The sequence below is a fragment of the Chionomys nivalis genome, chromosome 8 (genome assembly GCF_950005125.1).
Source record: "Chionomys nivalis chromosome 8, mChiNiv1.1, whole genome shotgun sequence".
NCBI lineage: Eukaryota > Metazoa > Chordata > Mammalia > Rodentia > Cricetidae > Chionomys > Chionomys nivalis.
The window spans coordinates 51,097,992-51,122,108 of record NC_080093.1 but is presented as its reverse complement, the minus strand read 5'-3'; the positions used below and the strand labels follow the sequence as shown (position 1 = coordinate 51,122,108).

At 54.0% G+C, this 24,117-nt stretch overlaps 4 protein-coding genes across 7 annotated transcripts; 3 read left to right on the top strand and 1 right to left on the bottom strand.

Annotated features, from left to right (window-relative positions):
• The first annotated feature begins 1,959 nt into the window (after positions 1 to 1,959).
• Positions 1,960 to 3,567, top strand: Gpr152 (G protein-coupled receptor 152). The gene is made up of 2 exons (XM_057779025.1): positions 1,960 to 3,183; positions 3,370 to 3,567. The coding sequence occupies exons 1-2, from the start codon at positions 1,960 to 1,962 to the stop codon at positions 3,565 to 3,567; spliced, it is 1,422 nt and encodes a 473-aa protein (XP_057635008.1).
• A 4,988-nt stretch (positions 3,568 to 8,555) lies between these two features.
• Coro1b (coronin 1B) lies at positions 8,556 to 14,356 on the top strand. 3 transcript variants are annotated; one of them, XM_057779022.1, is made up of 11 exons: positions 8,556 to 8,693; positions 9,343 to 9,545; positions 9,880 to 10,002; positions 10,106 to 10,235; positions 10,439 to 10,620; positions 10,705 to 10,824; positions 11,364 to 11,468; positions 11,551 to 11,696; positions 12,421 to 12,478; positions 13,315 to 13,578; positions 13,683 to 14,356. In XM_057779022.1, the coding sequence occupies exons 2-11, from the start codon at positions 9,345 to 9,347 to the stop codon at positions 13,806 to 13,808; spliced, it is 1,455 nt and encodes a 484-aa protein (XP_057635005.1). In that variant the 5' UTR covers positions 8,556 to 8,693; positions 9,343 to 9,344; the 3' UTR covers positions 13,809 to 14,356. The 3 variants fall into 3 exon arrangements, with proteins under 3 accessions (XP_057635005.1, XP_057635006.1, XP_057635004.1); XM_057779023.1 differs by having other exon boundaries at positions 8,612 to 8,686; XM_057779021.1 differs by having other exon boundaries at positions 8,612 to 8,700.
• A 222-nt stretch (positions 14,357 to 14,578) lies between these two features.
• Ptprcap (protein tyrosine phosphatase receptor type C associated protein) lies at positions 14,579 to 16,837 on the top strand. The gene is made up of 2 exons (XM_057778971.1): positions 14,579 to 15,059; positions 16,158 to 16,837. The coding sequence occupies exons 1-2, from the start codon at positions 15,057 to 15,059 to the stop codon at positions 16,761 to 16,763; spliced, it is 609 nt and encodes a 202-aa protein (XP_057634954.1). The 5' UTR covers positions 14,579 to 15,056; the 3' UTR covers positions 16,764 to 16,837.
• A 185-nt stretch (positions 16,838 to 17,022) lies between these two features.
• Rps6kb2 (ribosomal protein S6 kinase B2) lies at positions 17,023 to 23,863 on the bottom strand. Of its 2 annotated transcripts, none has more exons than XM_057777975.1 (15): positions 23,714 to 23,863; positions 23,405 to 23,445; positions 23,190 to 23,310; positions 22,845 to 22,913; positions 20,896 to 21,043; positions 19,562 to 19,619; positions 19,385 to 19,485; positions 19,171 to 19,261; positions 18,998 to 19,088; positions 18,778 to 18,885; positions 18,236 to 18,298; positions 18,048 to 18,125; positions 17,850 to 17,957; positions 17,647 to 17,759; positions 17,023 to 17,421 (listed from the first exon to the last, which is right to left on the bottom strand). In XM_057777975.1, the coding sequence occupies exons 1-15, from the start codon at positions 23,789 to 23,791 to the stop codon at positions 17,232 to 17,234; spliced, it is 1,458 nt and encodes a 485-aa protein (XP_057633958.1). In that variant the 5' UTR covers positions 23,792 to 23,863; the 3' UTR covers positions 17,023 to 17,231. The 2 variants fall into 2 exon arrangements, with proteins under 2 accessions (XP_057633958.1, XP_057633959.1); XM_057777976.1 differs by having other exon boundaries at positions 17,850 to 17,954.
• Between the last annotated feature and the right edge of the window lie 254 nt (positions 23,864 to 24,117).

Genomic DNA, 24,117 nt, shown 5'->3' with positions numbered 1-24,117 from the left:
GCTGCTTTTGTTTGAGAGAAGGTTTTAAAATCCTGTTGTCTAGGCTGACCTTGAACTCATGGCAATTCCCCTGCCTCTGCCTCCCGTTTACTAAGATTACCAGCATTGTTACCTTTAAACGGTTTTCTTTTCTTTTCTTTTCTTTTTTTTGAATTTTTCGAGACAGGGTTTCTCCGTAGCTTTTGGTTCCTGTCCTGGCACTAGTTCTTGTAGACCAGGCTGGCCTCGAACCCTTTAAACGGTTTTCAAACCCTGTCTTTGCGCACACTAGGGGGTTGCTCCTGCACCTTTAATTGGAGCACCCCTTCTCCATCCATGGAGATGGCACCCCTTCTCCATCCATGGAGATGGCACCCCTTCTCCATCCATGGAGATGGCACCCCTTCTCCATCCATGGAGATGGCACCCCTTCTCCATCCATGGAGATGGCACCCCTTCTCCATCCATGGAGATGGCACCCCTTCTCCATCCATGGAGATGGCACCCCTTCTCCATCCATGGAGATGGCACCCCTTCTCCATCCATGGAGATGGCACCCCTTCTCCATCCATGGAGATGGCACCCCTTCTCCATCCATGGAGATGGCACCCCTTCTCCATCCATGGAGATGGCACCCCTTCTCCATCCATGGAGATGGCACCCCTTCTCCATCCATGGAGATGGTCCACTCCAGTGCTTTACCTTAGAACAAGACTTGGAGCTGCAGGGAAAAGAGCTAGGCTGGGCCTGATGGTGCACTCCTTAGAATTCCAACACTCAACAAGCAGAGGCAGGAGGATCATTTAAACTTTGAGACCAGCCTGTCTTGTCTCAAAGAAACAAGAGGCAGGGTCAGGAGATGTGAGTCAGTTGGTAGAAGGCGTGCCAGGCACACACGAGGCCTTCGGTCCAATCCTCTCAAGCCTGTATAAGGTGAACACAGTGGTGCATGGCTGTAATCTGAGCGCCAGGTAGCGAATACAGGAGGACCAAGAGTTCAAGGCTACCCTCAGCTCTGTAATGAATCTGAGGCCATTTTGGGCTACGTGGGATCTTGTCTCATGCCACTGCCCCCCGGCTTGTCTCAAAAATTGAAAAACTGGGCTAGAGAGATGAGATGGCTCAGCTGTTAAGGCATTTGCTGCTCTTGCAGCAGAACCAGGTTCAGTTCCCAGCATTTGCATGATAGCTCCCGACTGCTATGTAACTCCAGTTCTAGGGGACCCGATGTCCCTTTTTGGGCTCCACAGGCACCATCACACACAAAGTGCATGTATATACATTCAGGTAAACACTCATACCCATAAAATAATAAATAATTCTTTTTCTTTTTTGAGACAGAGTCTCACTATGTAGCCCATAGCTGGCCTGAAACTTGCTATGTAGACCAGGCTAGCCTTGAATTCAGTCCCCTATGTCTGTACTTCCCAAGAACCAGAATTAAAGGCATTTGTCACCATGCCTGGCCCCAAAAAATAAATTAAAAAAAAGTCAAAGCTGGCATGGTAGTACGTGTTGGTAACCCCAGCATTTAAAAGGCTAAGACAAGGATGGTTTCAAGTTTGAGGCAGTCCTGATCTACACAGCAAGTGCCAGGCCAGCCAGGGTTCCACAGCAAGACCTTATTTCAAGACAATATTTAACAGCCTCCTCAATAAACTTGAAAACCTCTGGTTTAATCTACTTCGGCATGTGGAATCTATGTGGCAAGATGGTTAAGTCTAGACTGAGTTGCTGACAATATCTGGAACCTTCACCAAGTCACAGAGTTAGTGGGCAATCCTCTCCTCGCTGGTAACATTGATTATAGGGGGACCACATGAGATTATGTATGTGAGTGCCGGGCACGGGCTAACCGCTGGCCCAGAGAGGAGCAGTGCCTGGTCGGGTGGCCAGCACCACCTCTCTCACACCCAGCCATCGCATTTGTTGATTCAGCAGACTGGCAGTCCATGTCCAGCGCTACCCTGAGGAACCGGAATGGACGCTGCTATGGAAGCCAACCTGGGCGCTGCTGGCCACGGTCCCCGCACAGAGCTCAATGACGAGGACTACTACCCTCAGGGCAGCTGGGACACTGTCTTTCTTGTAGCCTTACTGCTCCTGGGACTACCAGCCAATGGACTGATGGCATGGCTGGCTGGCTCGCAGGCCCGACACGGGGCTGGCACGAGACTAGCCCTGCTCCTGCTCAGCCTGGCCCTCTCTGACTTCTTATTCCTGGCAGCAGCGACTTTCCAAATCCTGGAGATCCAGCACGGAGGGCACTGGCCACTGGGCACTGCCGCCTGCCGTTTCTACTACTTCCTATGGGGTGTGTCCTACTCCTCCGGCCTCTTCCTATTGACAGCCCTCAGCCTGGACCGCTGTTTGCTGGCACTATGCCCACGCTGGTACCCAGGGCACCGCCCGGCCCGCCTGCCCCTCTGGGTGTGCGCTGGGGTCTGGGTGCTGGCCACACTCTTCAGTGTGCCCTGGTTGGTCTTCCCTGAGGCTGCTGTCTGGTGGTATGACTTGGTCATCTGCCTGGACTTCTGGGACAGCGAGGAGCTGCCTCTGCGGATGCTTGAGATCTTGGGGGGCTTCCTGCCCTTCCTCTTGCTGCTGGTCTGCCACGTGCTTACCCAAGCCACCACTTGCAGGACCTGTTGTGGGCACCAGCCTAGGCCTATGGTCCGCCATGGCTTTGCCCGTGTGGCCAAGACCATTCTGTCCGCCTATGTGATTCTGAGGCTGCCCTACCAGCTGGCGCAGCTGCTCTATCTGGCTTTCTTATGGGATGTCTACCCTGGATACCTGCTCTGGGAAGCCCTGGTCTATTCCGACTACCTGATCCTGCTCAACAGCTGCCTGAGCCCCTTCCTGTGCCTGGCAGCCAGTGCTGACCTCCGCGCCCTGCTGCGCGCTGTACTTTCCTCCTTCGCAGCTGCTGCCTGTGAGGAACAGCCTGGCAGCTTCACACCAACTGAGCCACAGACCCAGGTGGCCTCTGTGAGCCTGACTCCGCCAAGACAGACAGCTGAAGGCCAGCCACGGTTAGATCCCGTGGGCCAGCCTCAGATGAATCCCTCTGTCCAGCTACAGTCCGATTCTGTGGTCCAGCCTGAGGTGAGCCCCTCAGTACAGCCACGGTCAAACTCTGCGGTCCAGCCTGAGGTGAGCCCCTCAGTACAGCCACAATCAGACTCTGTGGTCCAGCCTGAGGTGGACTCCCTAATCCAGTCACCATTGGATCCTGTAGTTCAACCTGAGGTGAACCCTTTAACCCAGTCACAGTTGGAACCCATGGATCAACTTCAAGTGACTCCTTCAGCCCAACCACAGTCAAATTCTGTGGTCCAGACTCAAGTGGACTCCCTGACCCAGGCACAGTTGGATTCTGTGGCCCAGCCACAAACAAGCATGGAGGCCCAGACCCCTGCCTATGGGGCTGAGTCAGCCTCTAACCCTGGTGAGGAAAGCTCCCCAATTCCATCCCCAGATCCCAAGCTTGGGGCCCCTGAGAACCTAGATGAGCCGGCTATTCTTGAGGGAGAAGGCCCGAGTAATGTCCCACCACAAGAGGCCCCCAGCGTCGGTCCTACTTGAGTGACTTGGAAGCCCAGGCTTGCCAGGGCGGAGGAAGAGTCAGAGAGAGCCAATGGCGCAGCTAGGCGAGAGGGGGAACATGAAGAAACAGTGAAAAACCCCATTGATCCCCGTGAGCCTGCCGGGAGGGCTGAGAAGAAGTGAAACCGGTTAGCCAAAGGTCCAAGCTAGGGTGTTGTATCTCCACGCTGGCCTCACCAGGCTTTCCCGTTACGACCCCCCACACTCACAGCCACCCCACATCCTTGTCCTGCTGGGTTCCAGTGCCCCCAGATCCATGCTTCCCCTTCTTGCCTCCATCCTGGTGGAGGAAGACAGCAGGGGGCACTTCCTCTGATGGCCCTCTAACCTTTCCCTCACTTTCCGCATCCCTGTCCGGTTCTCTAGCTTGGGCATCAAACAGAAAAGGCCCTATAGAGAAGAGAGGCTTCTAGGAGCCCACAGCAGGAACCAGTTGGCTGAGCCCAGCCAAGCTGACTGAGACATTCTCCTGCCCCTGACACACAGAGCCTGGGACATGATTTCCCTAGCAAGGTGCAGCCAAGAGTGGGGAGCAACCACACAAAAGTGAGGAGCGGCCAAGCCTGGATTCAAATCCAGCTCTGCCACACCCTGGCCTGGTAACTGGGCAAGCTTTGGGGCTGTTTGAGGGTTAACTGAAAGAGTGAATGGGGTACCTACAGGAGCCTGGCACATAGCGAAGCTCTGGGCCAGATGACCTTTACCTTCACTGACATACAAACATGGCTCTTCAGGGGCTGGGACTGGATAGCAGAAGGACAATGCCACCCTCTGCCCGGAGCACCCAAGATCCTCTGATTGCTTAGGTTGACAAAGTTAGAGGGAGACTCACAAATCTTCAAAGTCTGACTCCATCCAAGAGCCTAACTAACGTCACCTGCTTCCAGCCTTCAGTGACGGCCAAACAGGATCGGGGTGGGGGTGGGGGTGGGGGTGGGGGGAGCTGCAGGGTGCAGGGTGTGCTGGAATTTGAACCCCAGGACACACAGGCAGAGATCCCTGGGCACCATGGTCCCTGGAAGGGCAAAAGCTCCCAGAGTCATAAGGCTGAGCCAGTTCTTCCTCTCCAGCTGCAGATGCTGCAAGGGAAAAGCGAAACAGGAAGTGCTGCAAATTGTTTGCCACCCACCCCCCTCCCATCAGCCCCTCTTCACCCAGACGAGTGTTCTCCTCCCAGCCTCTCCCAGACCAGGTCTCCCTCTCTGCCCCCTTCGCATTTGTGAGTGGATGAGAGAATGACCTCAGCAGCAGGTGTCGCTGATGATGGAGTTGATGGGAAATTTTTCCTGGGAAACTTGCATCTTAAAAAGGCAAGGTGGCAGGCTGTGCAGGCAGCGGGGAGGGGTGCAGTCAGATCTGCATGTCTGCCGAGTTTCTGGTCTGTAAGATGGGGGTGATGTGCCGGGCATGGCTCACTCCTGCAATCCTAGCACTCAGGATGCCAAGGCAGGGGTCTCATAAGTTTGTCAGCCTGGGCTACATAGTGAGATTCTGGGTCAAAAAGCCAAGGGTTAGTGAGACTGGAGAGATGGCTCAGCAGCTAAGAGCATATAATATTCTTGTAAAGGACCAAAGTTGGTTCTCAAACCCCACACATGGCAACTTACACACATGAAATTCCAGCTCCAGGGACTCTAGTGCCCCCTTCTGATCTCCATGGGACCTGAACACACATGTGTACATATACACATGCAGACAGATACACATATAAATTGGATTAAATAAATCTAAAGAAAAGAAAAAAAGGAGAGACTGGGGATATAACTCAATAGTAGGAGGCTTGCCTAAAACATTCAAGGCCTGGGCTCAGTCAGCAGCTCTGCAAAATGATGGTATGCTCTCTTGCTGGTGATCACAAGTATGGGGTACACTCATGAGAAGGCACAGAGTGGCCGTGGCAGTTTCAAAACGTAATAGTAGCCTGATGGGATGACAGGCACTGTCTTAGTCACTGTTCTGTTGCTGCAAAGAGACACCATGACCAAGGCAATTCTCATTAAAAGAAAGTAATTGGGGGGCTTACTTGTAGTTTCAGAGGCTTAGTCCATGATCATCACGGCAGGAAGTAGTGTGGCAGGCATGGTCCTGCAGAAGTAGTCAAGAGCTACATCCTGGTCTTCAGGCAGAAAGAATGAAATGGGCCTAGCATGGGCTATTTATTTATTTATTATGTATATAGTGTTCTGGGCACCAGATCTCATTATAGATGGGTGTGTGTCATCATGTGGTTGCTGGGAATTGAACTCAGGACCTCTGTAACAGCAGTCAGTTCTCTTAACCTCTGAGCCATCTCTCCAGCCCCATGGGCTTTTTAAACTTCAAAGTCCACCTCAATGACACACTTCCTCCAACAAGGCCACACCTCCGGATCCTTCTATCAGTGAATCCTACTCCTTGGTGACTAAGTATTCAAATATATGAGCCTATAGGGGTCACTCTTATTCAAACCACCACAGGCAACAAAGTCAGTGGGAGAGAGAGATTTCTGAAGTATTTGTTGAATTAACTCCTCTAACGAATATATATATTTGGTTTTTTAAGACAGGGTATCTCTGTGTGTGGTTCTGGCTATCCTGGAACTCACTTTGTAGACCAGGCTAGCCTCGAACTCAGATCCTGAATGCTGGAATTGAAGGCATGTGCCACCACTGCCTGACTCTAACAAATATTTAATGACCATTTACCTACCAGATAGCTTTCTGACCTGCCTTGCACTTTAGAGATTCATGTTTACAGTTCAGGGTGTCGCTAAAAGTTGCTGGGCCCTGGCTTCATCATTCATTCATTGTGTGGCCTTCAGCAAAGCTCTTTGACTTTTGGGGACTTGTTTTGCCCATTTGTAAAATGGGTATTATAATGATTGGCCTCTCTGTCACGTTTGGCTCTTTGGTAGAAAGTAAGCCTTCAATCACGGCCAGTCGTTAAATTTGATTTGCAAATGGGCACCCTGAAACCAAATGAGGCCTAGGCCAGTGCCCTCCTGGCAGGTAGCTTGGGCACCAGTTTACCCATCTCCTTACACTACCATGGTGCCTCCTCCTCAGGAAAGGTTCACCTTCCCCCTGTCCCTGTCCATTTGCTGGAGTTCACAGTCTCTGAGGGCAGAGCCTAGATTTTGGTCTCCTTTGGGGTACTCTTCAGGGATCCTATCCCTTCTCCTGACAGGGGTCCCAAAGCCTTCTCAACATCAGATCAGAAAATAAAACTTCCCTGCCTTCAACTGTGGCCCACCCCACAAGTTCTACCCCTTAAGGAGTGAGCCAGCCCTACCTCCAAGTTCCCCAGGGGGAGTCTCACCGGTATGGGAGAATTGCTACCCAGAAGAAAGAGCTGCACCCTGGGAAGTTTACAGGATAAAGAGGAGTTTTCCAAGTGGTCCACAGAACAGGTTTGTGTTGAAGAAGATGGAGCCAGAAAAGGAGAGCACAGCCCCCAGCTCAGGGAACACACCCCAGGGGACTTGCTGCCTTCTGGGGGACTCCTTCCTCCAGGTAAGATCCCTGTGTCCCCCCAAAGGAACCAGATGTTGGTTCTGAGGACTGTGAATATTAATATTTTGCAATTCTATCTTCAGGCCTGCTGCTCATTTATTCTCCAGCATGAAGTGGTTTGACACTGGGTGCTGGGCGGGGTCTTCTTCTGGGTACCAGAAGGACAAGGCGGGGGGGCCCAAAAGGGCCCTCAGCGGAGGTAACACCTCAGCGGAGGCCTGGAGTCATTGAAGGATGAGCCCTCCTCCAGGCCAGGAAGAGCTTCCAGAAGGAGGAAGGGAACAGGATGTGCCTGCCTGAGGAGGCAGTGAGGGTTTGTATCACTAGATACATGCTGAGAGAGGACAGTGGTAGGTGTCCCAGATGGTCGGCAGGAGTCAGGCAGGAATTCTGGGAGAGGAACATGGGGACTGTGGATTCTATTTGCAGTGGGGTGATGTGGGGGAGGGGAATATTTGGAATTGTCACACCTGACCTGATGTGGGCTTCCCACAGAACCCCTCAACGCCTGTTATGCCACATCCTGACTGCCTGGCTCCGGGGTTTGTGAACAGTGAGAAACCCAAAGTCTTTGGGAATAACAGAACAAGATGGAATCCCAGCTGGGAGGCCTCAATCAAGCAGCTGTCCCGGCTTCTTTCTTCACAGAGTGTGGTGACCACTGAAAAGGGTCACAAGTCCACCTCCCTCCCACACACAGGGGCGGGCTGGGGGGCTTCGTGTAGGCTAAACAAAGCACTTCTTACCTCCCTGCTCTTGCTTCCTCCCATGTACCTGTTTTCTTTCTGGGAAAGACACCCACTATCACCACTGGTCACCCAGGGAGGTGGCCGCAGAGGAAGGAATGCTATCTTGTGGGTCCTAAGGGGGCCCCTAAGTTCTCCAGGATAAGACAAGATAGGCGAATCTGAGGAGGCAAACAGGCAAACTTAGGCTCCTATGAAATGGAGGAAAGGAAGGTGCACAGGAGCCACAAGTCATCTTCTACTTCGACTTTTACTAAGCCCACGCAGGAACCACACGTGCCCACCAGGATGTATGATGGACTTCCACTTCTTCGGGTTACATAGTTAACCGACATCATGCACTCCCAACCTTGAAACTGGCACCTATGGCTGGGTGTGGTGGCATATGCCTTTATTTGCAGCACTTTGGAGGCAAACGCAGGCAGGCAGATCTCTGTGCATTCTGTGCCAGTTCCAAGCCAGCCAAGTGTGCATACTAATAGGGTCCTGTCTCACACACAAAACAAAAAACACGTGAAAAGGGTGAAGGCGGAGCGAGAGGATCCTGGCCGGTAGCAACGGGTAGGGAAATCGGAGGGCAAGTTTCACCCTTCTCCAGGAGACTCCCACGGTTGTGGCTGTACCTGTGCGGTAGTATGAACCAGGCCCAGCCCGGTGCAACTCTGCTAGTTGAGTGAGGGCCTAGCGACCAGGCCTCGCCCCGTGGGCGGGTCATTACAAAGCCCCGCCTTCTGCGCGTGACCTGCCCCGCCCCCGCTCCACTCCTCTGTCACTTCCTGATTCCCGCTTCCTGCTTCCCAGAGGCTGGGATCCGGAGCCGCCCGAGGTTGCAGCCGCAGTCCCGGGCGCCCCTGGCGAGCAGTGAGCGGTGAGCGGTGAGAGCGGCAGGGCCGGAGTAGAGGCGCAGACGTGGGCTGGGGCGGGGGGCATGAGTCAGAAGAGCGCATCCCCTCCGCGGCGCCCCACCCTCAATCCCAATCCCCCTCCCCCAGCGGCCCATCTTTCCTTTCCTGGGCAGGGATCTTTGGAAGTTGGGTCTCTGGTATTCTTTGGACGGTGCTCTAAGGCCACTTTGAGGACCTGGCAGCATCCTCGAGATCCCTGTTCTGCCAGGGTCTCTATGCCGGACTTCCTGCACCTCTTTACACATTCCCTGGGACTCAGCTGCGGCCTAGTTGGAAGACCAAACCCTTATGCTGCCTTGTCTCCCCATCACCCAACCTCCAAACTCTGGTCGTGTAAAGCTGCTTGGAGTCATTTGGGAGCTATAGATCTAAGCTCTGTGTTCCTTGCAGCAGCATCGGCGTGCGCAGGCACACACACACACACACACACACACACACAGAACAGAGCTACGGAAGGCCTTGGGGGGAAGAGTCTGTTGGTCTTCACCTATGAACCCATTCTATATGTGGGGAAACTGGAATTCCCAATGTCATCATGACCACTTCCCTGGTAACATGGCTCTGTGTGTCTCTTTGGAGGCCAGAGCTGATCCAGGTGTCTCTGCCCTGTAGACATGTCCTTCCGAAAAGTGGTGCGACAGAGCAAATTCCGGCATGTGTTCGGACAGCCGGTCAAGAATGACCAGTGCTATGAGGACATTCGAGTGTCCCGGGTCACCTGGGACAGTACCTTCTGCGCCGTCAACCCCAAGTTCCTGGCAGTGATTGTGGAAGCCAGTGGCGGGGGAGCCTTTATGGTGCTCCCTCTAAGCAAGGTGGGCCGTAGGGGGTCAGGGTGGAGAGGAGGAATGAGGACATGCTGGCCACACCTGTGGACAGGGTAGTTTGTGCCATTTCTTGGCCCATGGCTACTGCTGGACAAGTTATAGTCCAGATTTATTGCCCAGAAGGTGTTGGTGCAAATAAAAAGTGTTTATTGCCACCAAGTTTGGATGGTAGGCTGCAGGCATTTCCTGCACAGAGTCACATCTGGGCCACCAGAAACGAGGGTAGTCACCTCATTCTTTCATCATGAAAGGGCCACAGATGCTGGGAGGAATGGGGACTGGGGCTGTTGGTTCCTCTCTGACTGCACCTTAATGCCTACAGACAGGCCGCATTGACAAGGCCTACCCAACAGTGTGTGGGCACACGGGACCTGTTCTGGACATTGACTGGTGTCCCCACAATGATGAAGTCATTGCCAGTGGTTCAGAGGACTGCACAGTCATGGTGAGCATAGGACTGTTCAAATGAGGGTCTCGGGGTGTAGCCAAAGGTTGCTGGCAGTGGGGCCAACACAGGCCTGCGCCCATCTTCCCTCTCCCTACCACAGGTATGGCAGATTCCAGAGAATGGGCTGACCTCACCTCTGACTGAGCCAGTAGTGGTGCTTGAGGGGCACACCAAGCGTGTGGGCATCATCACCTGGCACCCCACAGCCCGGAATGTGCTTCTCAGTGCAGGTCTGCACACTCCCTGCCCCTTCATACCCTTCTCCAGGGTGGCTGTGAAATGTTCAGCAGCCTCTCACAGGCCAATCCGGAAATTGATGCCTACAGAGAGGGAAACCTAATTTAGAACCAGTGGGCAGAGTGGGTCTAGTGGGCTGACGGCCCCACAGCTGTAGCCCTAAGCCTGATAGAGCTGCTGATCGTTTGCCTCCCAGGTTGTGACAATGTGGTGCTTATCTGGAATGTGGGCACTGCAGAAGAGCTGTACCGCCTCGACAGCTTGCACCCTGACCTCATCTACAACGTGAGCTGGAACCACAATGGCAGCCTCTTCTGCTCAGCTTGCAAGGACAAGAGTGTCCGCATCATCGATCCCAGGCGGGGCACCCTGGTGGCAGTAGGTATCCCAGAGGGCAAGAATGGCAATATAGAGACTCAGGGTCCTGACCTGCACTGCACTGACCACCTGTCCATCCCACAGGAGCGGGAGAAGGCTCACGAGGGGGCCCGGCCCATGCGGGCCATCTTTCTGGCCGATGGCAAGGTGTTCACCACCGGTTTCAGCCGCATGAGTGAACGTCAGCTGGCACTCTGGGACCCAGTGAGTGATTTGCCAGCCTAAGGCGGGCAGGCTTGAGACCTGGGCCTCACCCTAGGATACTCCTCCCTGGGCCAGGCAGACAGAGATCAGCATTGAGGAGAAGCCTGCACTGCTTAGATCCTCAGCCTGGCCCTTGAGACTTCCCTCCCTTCCCTGACTCCAGCTCTCTGGCTCTCCCTGGCTCTCCTCCAGTGCCTCCTACACTCTTCTTTCTGCTTGCACAAACCATAAAGGTACCCTCCTCCTGGGAGCCCCCAGGCCCTGCCCTGCTACACTCTGTCTCTCAGCAAAGTGAACTTGAGGGCCCCTTTGATGGGCTAGTACCATCTGGCCCTTCAGCCTTCCTGTAACCAGACTTTCTCAGCCCTTGCCTGTTGGTTTGGGAATAGGATTACGGCCCAGAGAAGGCTGGGAGTGGAGAAAACCATTAGCATGTTGGGGAGTGTTGCGGTCTGTTGTGTGAGACTGGCTGATGCCAGCCCTGGAGGGTTCAGAATGAGAAGATTCTGACTTGGCCCCATTGTCCCCCATGTACTTAGGACAACTTTGAGGAGCCTAAGGCCCTGCAGGAGTTGGATTCAAGCAATGGGGCCCTGCTGCCCTTCTATGACCCAGACACCAGTGTGGTCTATGTCTGTGGCAAGGTGAGGCTCGGTGGGGCAACAGACTGGGGCTGAGAGGCCGGGAAAGGGTCTGGTCAAGTGCTCAGCTTCTTTACCCCCACAGGGTGACTCCAGCATCCGGTACTTTGAGATCACAGACGAGCCTCCCTATATCCACTTCCTGAACACATTCACGAGCAAAGAACCCCAGAGGGGTATGGGTAGCATGCCTAAGAGGGGCTTGGAGGTCAGCAAGTGTGAAATTGCCCGGTAAGAAGGTTCTCTGAGGCAGCTATCTATAGGCAGAGTTTATTTGAGGACTGACCCAGTCAGGATTGGGAGGGGCGGGTTGGCTCAGACTGAGCACGGCCAGGTCATCAGCATCCACAGTAAGAGTTCAGATGATGGAGGCTAAGTTAGGCATGGTGCCATACACCTGTCATCCCAGCATTTGGGAGTTCAGAGGACTGCAAGTCCAGAGGCTAGCCTGGGCTACATAGTAAGTTCAAGGTCAGTCTGAACTGTATAGCAAGACCTTGTCTCAAGAAGAAAGCAAGGGAAAGGGCTGGCAGTGTAGATCAGTTTGTGGCGTGCCTGCCTTGTGCTAAAGCTGCGGATCCTGAGGCAGAGCTGGGAGAATCAAAAGTTCAAGGTCATCCTTGCCTCTACAGGATATCCAAGGCCAGCCTGGGATATAGGAAACCATGCTTCAAAAAAATAAAAGGAATAGCACAGGCCTTTAATCCCAGTTTCCTGCAGAGGCAGGCTGGTCTCCATGAGTTTGAAGAAAGGACGGTCTACATAGTGAGTTTCAGAATTCCACAGCTGTACAATGAGGCCCTGTCTCAAAAAAAAAAAAAAAGAAAAATCACAACCACAAAGTTGCCTAGAATCACTCTAGAAGCACCCTTAAGAGAGGGAGGCCATAAGCAGAAGTCACCAGGCAGCCTGTAGAAATGTCCAGGTTCCACCGTGGCTCCCCTCCCTTTTCCAGGTTCTACAAACTGCATGAGCGCAAGTGCGAACCCATAGTCATGACTGTGCCAAGAAAGGTAAGGCTGTTGACCCTGCCCCCCATGCCCTTCCCAGCAGAGGGGCCACGCCAGGGCAATGGGCAAGGTTGGGAGATAAGCTGGAGGGATGACACAGGGTGCGCTGAGGCCCTGCAGTGACAGAGGCCAGGCACTAAAGAGCAGGGTGGCAGGGATAGAGGGCCTTCATAGGAGGAAGGACCAACAGTAGGACTGGGTGGTGCTCTCTTGGGAAGGGGCTAGAAGGACAGGGGCTCTGGCCTTGAATCCCATTGGGGAGGGGCCTGGCTACACATGACTTGTCCTCAGATGCCGAGCCTGGAGCCTGGAACACATTCCTGCCGTCCTCCATTTGGTATTCACAGGCTCAGTGTGCCAGGCACGTCCTGGAGCAAAGCCCACAATCCTTCTATGGGGCTCGCGGGACTCACAGAGCCATACAGCTGGCCCTTGTGGTCTGCCGGAGAGGGTGCCAGCAAGGGCTGTGCCCAGGAGGATCCAACAAGACTTGAGTGGGAACGTTGGAAAAGAAAGTGAAAGGGGAGATTGGTGCTCTCAAGGTCCCTGGGGATCAGATCTTTGGAGGATGGGTTGATAAGAGTCCACAAGTCAGACTGGGCGGTGGTGGCACACACCTTTAATCCCAGCGCTCAGGGAGGCAGAGGCAAGTGGATCTCTGAGTTTGAGGCCAGTCTGGTGAATTCCAGGTCAACCAGGGCTACACAGAAACCGTCTTGAAAAAGAAAGAAAGAAAAAAAAAGTCAGGAGGGTGTTGAGGATGCAGCTACTTAGAGACCACATGTGAGAGCCCTCGTAGGGCCCCCAACTGATTCTGACCTCTCCTGCCTGGTGCGCAGTCTGACCTCTTCCAGGATGATCTGTACCCTGACACAGCCGGACCTGAGGCTGCTCTTGAGGCAGAGGATTGGGTGAGCGGGCAGGATGCGGACCCGATCCTGATCTCACTACGGGAAGCCTATGTGCCCAGTAAACAACGGGACCTGAAGGTCAGCCGGCGAAATGTGCTATCGGACAGCCGGCCTGCAAGTTCCAGCCGTCCTGGAGCCGCCACCGCTACCACAATTACGGATGTTCCCATTGGCGCCCTTGCTGGGGCTGGTGTATGTGTCCTATATTTGGGGGTGCTTTCCAATTGGCTGGGCCTTGGGCCTTTACTGTAGGGGTAGGTTATGGCTGGTGCCCTCTAACTTCCATGTTTTTGCAGGAATCTGGGAAACTGGAAGAGGTGATGCAAGAGCTTCGGGCACTCCGGGTGCTGGTCAAGGAACAGGGGGAGCGCATCAGCCGCCTGGAGGAACAGCTGGGCCGCATGGAGAATGGGGATACATAGGACCACCAGGGACCTGCTCCCGACACTGCCTCCTCCGCACCCCCTCTCACCTAGCTTCTGTGGCCAGGTCACAGCAGGCAGTTTGCTGCTTAGTGCCTCTGGGGCAGGTCATGGCCAGTTTGCACCTCTCCACAGCCTGGGGCCCAGGTTGGAAGCACCATCTGGCTTTTGGAAGATTTTTGTACCAAGGCAAACTCCCAAGTACTTCAAGGGACCATCTTCTCGACCTGCCCAGCCCACTGCCCCCTCCCCAGATAAAGCAGCAGAGATGGTTCTATATTTTCATTTTAAATAAAGTGCTCTTTCTAAAGCCAGGTTTGACCTGCTGCTGTGGAGGGTTGGGGCGCACTAGGAAGGAAAACTGCAAACTTTATGTGGAAAGTAGCTCCTGCGTACTTGGATTCCATGCAGAGAAACTGAGGCAAAAAGGCTGTGAGAGATGGGTTAGTGGATAAAATCACTTGCTAAGCAAGCCTGATGACCTGAACTTGATCCCTGCAACCCACGATAGAGAGAGATCTAACTTCCGTATATACCCACATGTGCAGGCATGTGCAGAGTTGTTTTCCTGAGACAGGGTTTCTCTGTGTAGTCCTGGCCATCGTGGTACTCACTCTGTAGATCAAGGTGGCCTGGAACTCAAGAGATCTTTGCCTCTTGTTTTGATTTTTTTTTTTTTTTTTTTTTTTTTTTTTTTGGTTTTTCGAGACAGGGTTTCTCTGTGGCTTTGGAGCCTGTCCTGGAACTAGCTCTGTAGACCAGGCTGGTCTCGAACTCACAGAGATCTGCCTGCTTCTGCCTCCCGAGTGCTGGGATTAAAGGCGTGCGCCACCATTGCCTGGCTCTTGTTTTGATTTCTAAAGGCTAGTCCGGTACACACCTTTAGTCCAAGAACACTCCAGGGGTAGAAGCAGGAGGATCACCTTGAGTTCTGGCCAGCCAGAGCCACACAGTGGATGTCCTGTTTCAGTTAGATGCATACTTCCTCCCTTTGGAGTTCTGGTCTTAGATCCTGTGGCCACAACCTCACCTAGAGAGGCCTGGGAAGATTTGGTATGGGTCTGGGGATCCTGAGAGGCTGAGACCCCATGAGGGTCCTATGATAGGCTAGAGTGGGTGGGGTGTTTCAGGCAGGAAACGGAAGTGTCAGTAACTCCTACTAGCTACTATACTTGAGCGCGCTCCGGAGCTCACTTCTCACTAAACAGCCAGTCAGAGGTGGGTGCCCGTGCAAAGGCCATCGGATCAATGGTGAGCTGTGGAGCCCTCTGGGTTCTTGGGGCACAGGGGGCTAGGGATGGACTTTCGGGATTTCAGAGCTAAAGGGTCCCCTCACAAGAGACCTGGGGTAGAAATGCCCAGGACTAACATAGGGTAGAACCTGGCCCTCACCTCAGAGCTGGGCTTCCTGGAATTCAGGGTAGGTCCTGCAGTACCTCATTCTAGTTGTGGCCTTACTTCAAGACCCTTGGAATAATCCCTCATCTGATCCCCTCGCGAGCTGAGTTTGGGTGTGACTCCTTTCCTGGAGCCTGGTGTGCTAAGGGAGGCTTGCACCCAGCACCCCTCCCCCACCCCTACCACACCCCCCACCTGCTTTGTTCCAACCGCAGGCTTCCTTTGATAGCTGTACGTGCTGCCCCAAACTGAGTCTTGGCTCTGCACAGCCTGAGGCCCTCCAGGGCAGAATGGGGAGCTGAACGGAAACCCTGCAGCTGGGGCAGCCCCATGGTTGAGAGGAGGGGCTTCAAAGATTCCCCCCATCCTAGGACCAGTCGACCTCTGAGTTGATCTAGATACCTCCATCATGGCCTCCAGAGAGTCACCTGCTTCTTGGGCCCCCAGCTCCCTCCACTGTCCAGGCAGGCCATTTTAACACATTCAGCTAATGGCCACTAAACATCTAGGTGCCATCATGGTTTTAAGTGGTATCCCCTCCCAATTCCATCATCTAGGAGCTTATTCTGATGGGAAAGGGAACAGAATAATCCATTTTTCTCTGGTGTGGGATCTGATGGGAGAAGAGTAATTAAGGGGCCGGTTAGCTGTAGAGGTCTGGTGGGTCTCATCAGCCATGGCAAGCAGGCAGGCTTGAGGCTGTGGAAGTCCAGCATCTGAGCAGAGGGCCAGCCATTGCACAGGCCTCAGGCAATGGCAGACCAGGGGCAGTGAGAAGTGACTGCAGGGTTGAGTTGAAGGCAGTCACACTAGAGCAAGGCCTTAACCAAATAAGGGCTGGGGATTTTCTGCTTGACTGTCCCTGTTTTGCCTGAGGCAACTAAGGACTGTGTCAGAAGAGATCAGAGATGGTTGGTTTCATCAGTAACTTCTTCCTGCTGTCTCCCACAGGCTCCGCCTGGTACCCTCAGATTTAGGGTGCTGTTAGCCCTGCCCGGGGCCCTGGCCTCCGGGGTAGGCACAGAGGATGGTGCAGGCTCCAGTGCTGTCACCATCATCCTGCTGTTCCTGCTGCTGCTGCTGCTTGTCACTGCCCTGGCCTTCGCCTGGCATCGCCTCAGTCGTGCCTCGGGGGGCTACTACCACCCAGCTCGCCTGGGTGCTGCGTTGTGGGGCCACACCCGCCGCCTGCTCTGGGCCAGCCCTGCAGGCCGCTGGCTTCGGGCCCGCACTGACCTGGGATCCCCAGAGGAACCAGGGCAGCAAGAGGATGAGCAGAATGCAGAAGAGGATTTCATGATGGATGGTGGCCCTGAGGAAGCTGGTCCCCAGGAAGAGGAGCAGCGGTGTGAAGCCGGAGCTCAAGCAAAGCAGGCCCCAGCAGCATATGACACAGACAGTGAAGGGGGCCTGGGCCTCAGCTCGCAAGGTCCCGTGGGCTCAGGCAGCAGTGCTGAGGCCCTTCTGAGTGACCTGCACGCCTTTTCAGGTAGCGCGGCCTGGGATGACAGTGCTGGAAAAGCAGGGGGTCAGCGCCTCCATGTCACCGCACTGTAGGAACCAGCCTGCTGTCCTGTCCCGATGAAACAAAAACCAGCCTGGACCACCATCATCCCACGCAGCTTCTCAGACTGCCACCCCGACCAGTTCCCAGAGTGCCCCCTCCCCTCCCCAGGTACTGGGCAGATACTGAAAATAAAACTCCTTAAGTTCTGAGGTCTGGAGTCCTTCAGCAACCCTCCTCTCCCTCCTCTCCCTCAATGGGCCATTCTGGGGTCCTGGGGTCCAGAGAAAGCTACTCTGCCATGATTCAGTCCTTTAATTCTCTAAGGGCACAGGTGAGGTCCCTTCTGGTGGGATGGGCATTAGACCCGTGGTGAGTCGCTGCCAGGGCTGCACGCTGCAGCCCTCCAAGTGCATGATTACAGGGCTCAGTCACCCAAGAGATAAACACCCAGGTGGGAGGTGGTCGGGTCCTCATAGCCGACAGGGAGCCGGCCTCAGGGCTGCCCACTTCCTCTGTTCTCAACGTCCTGGGCGCCCACGGCCCTTCTTGGATTTCTTGGTCCCTGAGGGGGGACGAATGGGAAGAGGGGCAGTGCTTGTGGGTGGTGGTGGTGATGGTGGTGGCAGGAGTGGAGGTAGAGATGGCTCCATGGGCTCTGGTGGGCCAGGGCTGGGCCGGAACCCCTCAAAGGGAGAGAACTTGAGGGGGCTGCAGGAAAAACCAAGGCAGAGTCAGAGCCTCCTAAGCTTAGGTAGGAATACTGGCAGTAGGCCCACAAACTGCCGTTTTAGCAGCCCATTGCAAATGTACGGGGACTGGGGTCCCGCGGTGGGCAGGAGACTGAGGCTAGCCCTAAAGAACAGCTTGGCCAGCAAAGGTAGTCTGTGCTAGAGAGACCCACCCCAGTCACACGCCTGCCCTGTCCCTGGGTACCTGATGGGGGTGCGGGGGCTGCTATTAAGGCGCCTGGGGGAACGCAGCTTGGGCTGGAAAGAGAAGCCTTCCTTGATGCTGTCCAGGACAGAAGGTGCCACGTACGTGAAGCCCTGTGGGGAAAGGCCAGGTCAGCTGACGCTTGGCATTTCAGTCTCTGGCTACAATCCCTGCTCTGGTCCCCATACCCCCCACGCCCTTACCAGGAAGGCTTGGTTGGCACTCTCACTGAGGGCTGTGTCATCTGGACTATCTACTGGAGTCTGCCGTGTAAAACGGGTATCAAACTGGCTCACGTCCTCTTCTGACTGCTGTGGGAAGATCCATGTTGAAAATTAGGGGGACCTAAAGGGCAGAGTCTCCACCTGCCATGGGGGCTAAAAGGATCCCCAGATACTCACCAGACTCGGCCTAAAGGGAGGGTCCACCCGGCGGGCTAAGAGGTCATCCCAATTGATGTGCCGGAAGAAGGCGTGCCTCTGAGGGTGGAGGGTGCCCAGGAACATGTCAGAGACTCACCTTGCCTAGCTCCCTGCTTTAGCCCACATCATCCTCTGGCCCCAACTCCTTATGCTATCCCCAGACTCACCTGCACCTCAGCAGCATCTCCTGGGCCACCCCCAATTCGCTGAACAGGATTCCGCTTCAGAAACTGCAGAATCAGAGAAGAGGTGAGGGTGGATGCCTTGTCTCCAGAATGGGGAGAAGGCAAGAAGAAACAAAGTATAGGCTCTTGAACATGGCTTCTGCCCACTGAACTCCTCAATACTTTCAGAGCTGGGTTGAGTGCCCTCTTCATGAAGCCTTGGCAAAGCTCCTGCTCAAGGCCACCTCAGAGAGCTTAGGATCTATGTGACACTCCCCCCTTAACAGGATGATAATGGTGTTTCTGATGGAATACAGCTAGCTCACAAGAATACCCTGCTGATGAAGACAGACCCAGGACTGCTCAGGGCAGTGGTGAGGCTCTCAGAACCCAGGCCTGAACTCAGTGCTCCTATTATTTCCAGAGGCAAACTGCACAGGATGGGCCTGGCCTTCCCCAGGGCCTAAGGACACTCAAGCATATGTACAGGATTACTGACAGGGCTTAGGGGAAGAGATGGGAGCCTGGACAGGAGGGAGCCCCACCTTTTTGACAAGGTCCCGGGCATCCGGGGTGAGGTAGGGGGGCAGCACCAGCTTCCCTTTCATGATTTTATCCATAGTTTTCTTTCGGTTCTCTGCGGTGAAGGGCGGCTGGAGGAGGCAGAAGGTGAGAGCAGCCTAGGGGGTCTTCCCACCCAGTCCTGCCCCAGCCTGGAAGGGGGTCTCCCCAACACCCACCCTCCTCCCAAGGAGCTGGACTTGCCGATCCAGTGAGCATGTCGTACATCAGGGCCCCCAGGCTCCACCAGTCCACTGCCCGGTTGTGGCCGCTGCGCACTAGAATCTCTGGGGCCCTGGAAGGCAGGTGAACTGTCAGTAAGGGCAAGCCCTCTCTGGTTATTCTCTCAGACCCAGGGCCAGTCAGGTGCCACTTACATGTACTCGATGGTGCCACAGAAGGTGTGCGTGATGGCACCGTCATGAATGGACTCTTTGCAGAGTCCAAAGTCTGTCAATTTGATATGGCCTGAGAAAGAACATTAAAGGGTAACACGGGGTGAAATATGGCCCAGGCCTACGGGTGGGTTCCTCAGCCCTGCCCCGCAGACCACCAAGACAGGGGGTGAGCATGCGCCTGCAACAAGCTCACCCTGGCTGTTGAGCATGATGTTCTCCGGCTTGAGATCCCGGTAGATGATGCCTTGGGAATGGAGATGGCCCAGGGCCAGTGTGATCTCAGCCAGGTAGAAGCTGCAGAGACAGGACAAGGTGAAGGCAGGGCAAAGGTGGAGTGAAGGCAAGGACAAGCATCCCCCCAGAGACCCACCAGGCTGTGTCTTCCAGGAAGATGCCTTCTCGCTCAAGATGTGTGAAGAGTTCGCCACCTGTGACGCAAGCACAACCGCGGCTGTGTACTCAGGCCCAGCCCTGCTGCTGTCAGTTTCTTCTAGAGAAAAATGGGGCGTGTAGATCCCACCCTACCTGCCTCCCAGAGCTGCCGTGGGGACTCAATTCAATCAGCAAACATCTACCGTCGCCTACTCACTCGGTGCCTGGCCCTGTGCTGGGTGAAGCTGGGGCAGAGTTGAGGAGACCCAGCCATTGCCCTCAGGATGCTCAGTCTGATGGGGAGACAGATATGCGCACAGCACTCTAGGATGACAGGCGCAGGTAACAGCTCTGAGAACTTCACCACGGAAGCTAATCTCAACACAAAGATGGAGAAAGGGCAGCGCAGGTGTGGCTTTCGGGGTGTCGATATAGTGAAGAAGGATGCCGAGCATGCATAGAAGCTCATGGAGCTCAGCTGGTACTAGAGAAGCAGGTAGAAAGAGTGGGCCTCGGTCACCCTTGGTAAGCAGTGGTGTGACCGAAAAGGCCAAGGCTTTGTTTGGGTAGATGCGTGCTCTAGGAAGATGGCCTTTGCAATTAGTGGAGGATATACAAGAACCCAAGTGGGCTAGACCCTCAAAGCCAGTTTAGAAACAGACTTGCTGGGTATGGTGGCACATGCCTTAATCCAAGACAGGGACAAGGAGTGTCTTTGAGTTCTTTGTGGTAAGTTCCATGTCAGTCAATGCTATACAATGAGACCGTGTCTCAAAAGGTCAAAACAAGTAGGTGTAGTGGCACACGCCTTAACCCCAGCGCTCAGTATGTAGACACAGGCAGATCTCCTGAGTTTGAGGATCTGAATTCAAGATGGATCTCCTGAGTTTAGGGCCAGCACAGTCTACATAGTAAGTTCCAGGCAAGCCAAGACAACATATAAGCAGACCTTGTCTCAAAACAAAAACAAAAACTAGACCTTATAGAAACAGTAACTATCCATGAGACTTCCAAGATGAAGAAGGATGCAGCTAGATGGGGACCTGGCACATGGGGGACAGGCAGGAAAGGTAGCAAAACTGGATGGAATTCCCTCCAGACATCTAGACAAACTCCCACCAGACCCATACACCCCACAAACACTAGGCACTGGATGGATGTTTGCTGAATGAATGAACAAATGGAGGACAGACAGATGGACATATGGCCAGGCATGGTGTTAGATCCTCCCAGCCATCCTCCACCACCACGTCTCTCAGGATTCCCTAAGTCCTCATGCTCCCCATGCTCGTCCCCTGCTCCCCCACTACTCAGCCTTGCCCACACACCTACCACTGAGGCACTCCAGGATGAGGTAGAGTTTGCCACCTGTCTGGAAAGCATAGGCCAGCTCCACAATGAAGGGATGCTTCACAGATTCTAGAATGTTCCGCTCAGCCCGGGTATGTGCTGTGTCCTTGGCATTGCGTACAATCTTGGCCTAGAGACGCAGGACTGGGTTAGAAGGTGAAGTACCAGAGTGATTTCCTTTTGCCTCTGCTGTTTTACTGTTTTGTAGAACGTTCAACCCCAGTATTCAACCATGTTGGTGTTCTAGTAAGTACAAGGGAAGTCAGGTTTCAAATATATATTAAAATACAACTTGGGGCCGGGCGGTGGTGACTCACACCACCCAGCATTCGGAAGGCAGAGGCAGGCGAATCTCTGTGAGTTCGAGGCCAGCGTGGTCTACAAGAGCTAGTTCCAGGACAGGTTCCAAAGCTACAGAGAAACCCTGAGTCAAAAAAAAAAAAAAAAAAAAAAAAATACAACTTGGTTATATAAGCGTCTAGACTCTAGGTCTGTGTAGACATGGACATGCAGTGATGTCATGATCATCTCATCAGGACAAGATGACTAAAGGACTGGGGACAAGGCTCAGATGTTAAAAGTACATGCTATGTAATCATGGAGATCTGAGTTCAAATCCCCAAGTATCCACATAAAAAGCCAAGGGTGGGGGGCTGGAGAGATGGCTCAGAGGTTAAGAGCACTGACTGCTCTTCCAGAGGACCCGGGTTCAATTCCCAGCACCCACATGGCAGCTCACAACTGTCTGAAGATCTGGTTCCAGGGGATCTGACACCTTTACACCAATGCACATAAGATAAAGTTAAATAAACGATAAAAAAAATGTTTAAAAAAAAAAAAGTCAAGGGTGAAGCTGGGTGGTGGTGGTGCACGCCTTTAATCCCAGCACTCAGGAGGCAGAGGGCGGCAGGCAGACCTCTGTGAATTCAAGGCCAGCCAGATTTACAAGAGCTAGTTCCAGGCTCTAAAACTACAGTGACACCCTGTGTGTGTGTGGGGGGGGGAGCCAAGGATGGCTGTGTGTGCGCCTGTAACCTTAGCACTGTGGGAGGTGAGACAGACAGATCACTGGGGCTTGCTGGCCACCAGTCCAGCTCCAGGCCAGTGAGAGACCCTGTGACATGAGAATAAGAAAGTGATAGAGCAGGGGTCCTACGCTCCCCTCCGGCCTCTGTCACGTATAAATCACACATTGGTTTAAGATGATCAGGATTTGTGAAAGATCGTTAGTCAGTTGCAGTTAAAGGCTGCCCCACTACCACACCTGTCTTCTTGCTTCTCAGCCACGGCCCTTCTGCTATCTTTTTTTTTTTTTTTTTCGAGACAGGGTTTCTCTGTAGCTTTGGAACCTGTCCTGGAGCTCGCTCTGTAGACCAGGCTGGCCTTGAGCCACCGCCCGGCCCTTCTACCATCTTTTGCCACTCAAATTTCTGTGTAATCCTACTGCTATGAGTAGTAAACCTTTTCAGGAACTGGTTTATCCTCTCAGTTCCTCAACCTTGACACTCTGTTTGTTGTATCATTAAGTAGCCCAGGCTGTCCTAGACCAACTCAGAGCCTCCTCCTGCTTCATCCCATCAAGTCCTGAGACTACAGGGTGTATCCTACCAAATTCAGCTGAACTACTGACACACTGAGCCAGACAAGTCTTTGTTGTGGGTTCCTATTTATCTGCCTCTCTACCTTCTAGTCACCGAATGTCAACTGCACTTCCCCTACTAGTCCTGGCCATCAAAACTTGCCAATGTGCCCCAGCAGGCAGGTTGCTCCCATTTAAGAATGACTGAAAAACAGTACGTGAAATAGCTACTAAGCCAGCAAGTGACAAGATAGAGTTTGTCTTTATCATATTCACAGTTGTCCTCCCAAAGCTTGGAACAGGTTGTGGGGTGGAAGCGACTCAGCATTTGCTGGCTGGGCAAATAGCTCACCTTTCTCAAGACTTTCATGGCGTATATTTTCCCCAAGTTGGTGCCTTGCACTTTTCTCACCTGGAACACCTGTAGGACAGGGGAGGCAGGATCAACATTCCTCACACATCCTATTTTCAAGGAGCCCCACCCTAAAGCTCTAGGACTGGGACCAAAAGCACTAAACTCAGCTCAAGGGTGGAGCATTTAAGATCTCTATCAGATCGAGAGGACCTGCCCTTCCCTCCTTCAGGTTTCCAGCTCTAAATCGCTTCAGAGGCTCCACACAGAAGCCTGTTGGGTGTGAAGGATGGTCTGCTGCCTCAGGCTAGAGCTGAGATCACCATGAGAGGAAGGGGTGCGTACCTTCCCATAGCCCCCCTTGCCCAGCACACTCAGAAGCTCAAAGCAATGGGGCCCGATACGTTCAGGGCCCAGGTTCACGCTGCTCTCTGTCAGCTCCACTTCTTCATAGTGTCCCACCGTCCTAAAGACACAAAGTTAATGAGAGCAAGGCTCTGGTGTACCCCAAGTCCCATCCCCTACTCCGAGCCCCGGTCCCCAGAAAGACCCTCACTCACTCCAGGCCAGCAGCCCTCAACTCGCCAACGGGACACACCTCCTGTGAGAAACCGAGGGGTAAGAACCATGGAGATGCAAGAACATCTCCCAATTTAGGGGGAACTGCTTGACCCAGGGGAAAGGACCAAGAATGGAAGACAGTAATGGGGAAAGGGTAGGGAAGAGCGACCAAGGGCAGAAAGGGAAGACTGGGTCCAGGGGCTGGGGCTGGATCTGGGAAGGATGGGGCACTCAGAGTAGGGAGTGCCGTGCCTTTGGTTAACCGGCTGGACTCCCGGGTCCAGTCGTGCCCGGCGGGAAACACTCACCGCAGGGCTGAACTCCGGCTCGCCCTCGCCTTCGCTGCCTTCCTCGGTTTCCAAGTCTAGGTCAAACACGGCTGCCATGGCCCCGCCAGCCCCGCCGGCCCCTTGGCCCGGACCAGGCGGAGTTCTGACTGACAGCCCTAGGCTTGGGCGCTGCGTAATCTCTCCGCGACGGCAGCTGCGCGCGCTGATGACGCAAAGTAGCTTCGCCCACTCTCTCGCAAGCCCTTTAGCCAGACGGGGAGGAAAGATGGTGGCTGTCGCAAAGTCTCTCGGGAGTTGTAGTTCCCTAGATCTGGACACGCCATCCTGCAGTCTTCTGAACAGGCTTTACTAGACTGTCTCTTCCTAATCCTGCTCTCCCGGGTCCGCACCCGACGCAAGCAACGCAGAGCCTCCTATTTTGG

Coding starts and splice junctions, on each gene's coding strand:
- Gpr152 (XM_057779025.1), top strand. CDS start 1,960: ATGGACGCTGCTATGGAAGCCAACCTGGGCGCTGCTGGCCACGGTCCC. Junction 3,184..3,369: donor ACTCTGTGGTCCAGCCTGAG/GTGGACTCCCTA, acceptor TCTGTGGCCCAG/CCACAAACAAGCATGGAGGC.
- Coro1b (XM_057779022.1), top strand. CDS start 9,345: ATGTCCTTCCGAAAAGTGGTGCGACAGAGCAAATTCCGGCATGTGTTC. Junction 11,469..11,550: donor TGGTCTATGTCTGTGGCAAG/GTGAGGCTCGGT, acceptor TTACCCCCACAG/GGTGACTCCAGCATCCGGTA. Junction 11,697..12,420: donor AGCAAGTGTGAAATTGCCCG/GTAAGAAGGTTC, acceptor TCCCTTTTCCAG/GTTCTACAAACTGCATGAGC.
- Rps6kb2 (XM_057777975.1), bottom strand. CDS start 23,791: ATGGCAGCCGTGTTTGACCTAGACTTGGAAACCGAGGAAGGCAGCGAA. Junction 19,620..20,895: donor CATCCTGGAGTGCCTCAGTG/GTAGGTGTGTGG, acceptor CTTGCGTCACAG/GTGGCGAACTCTTCACACAT. Junction 19,262..19,384: donor CATCATGCTCAACAGCCAGG/GTGAGCTTGTTG, acceptor GTTCTTTCTCAG/GCCATATCAAATTGACAGAC.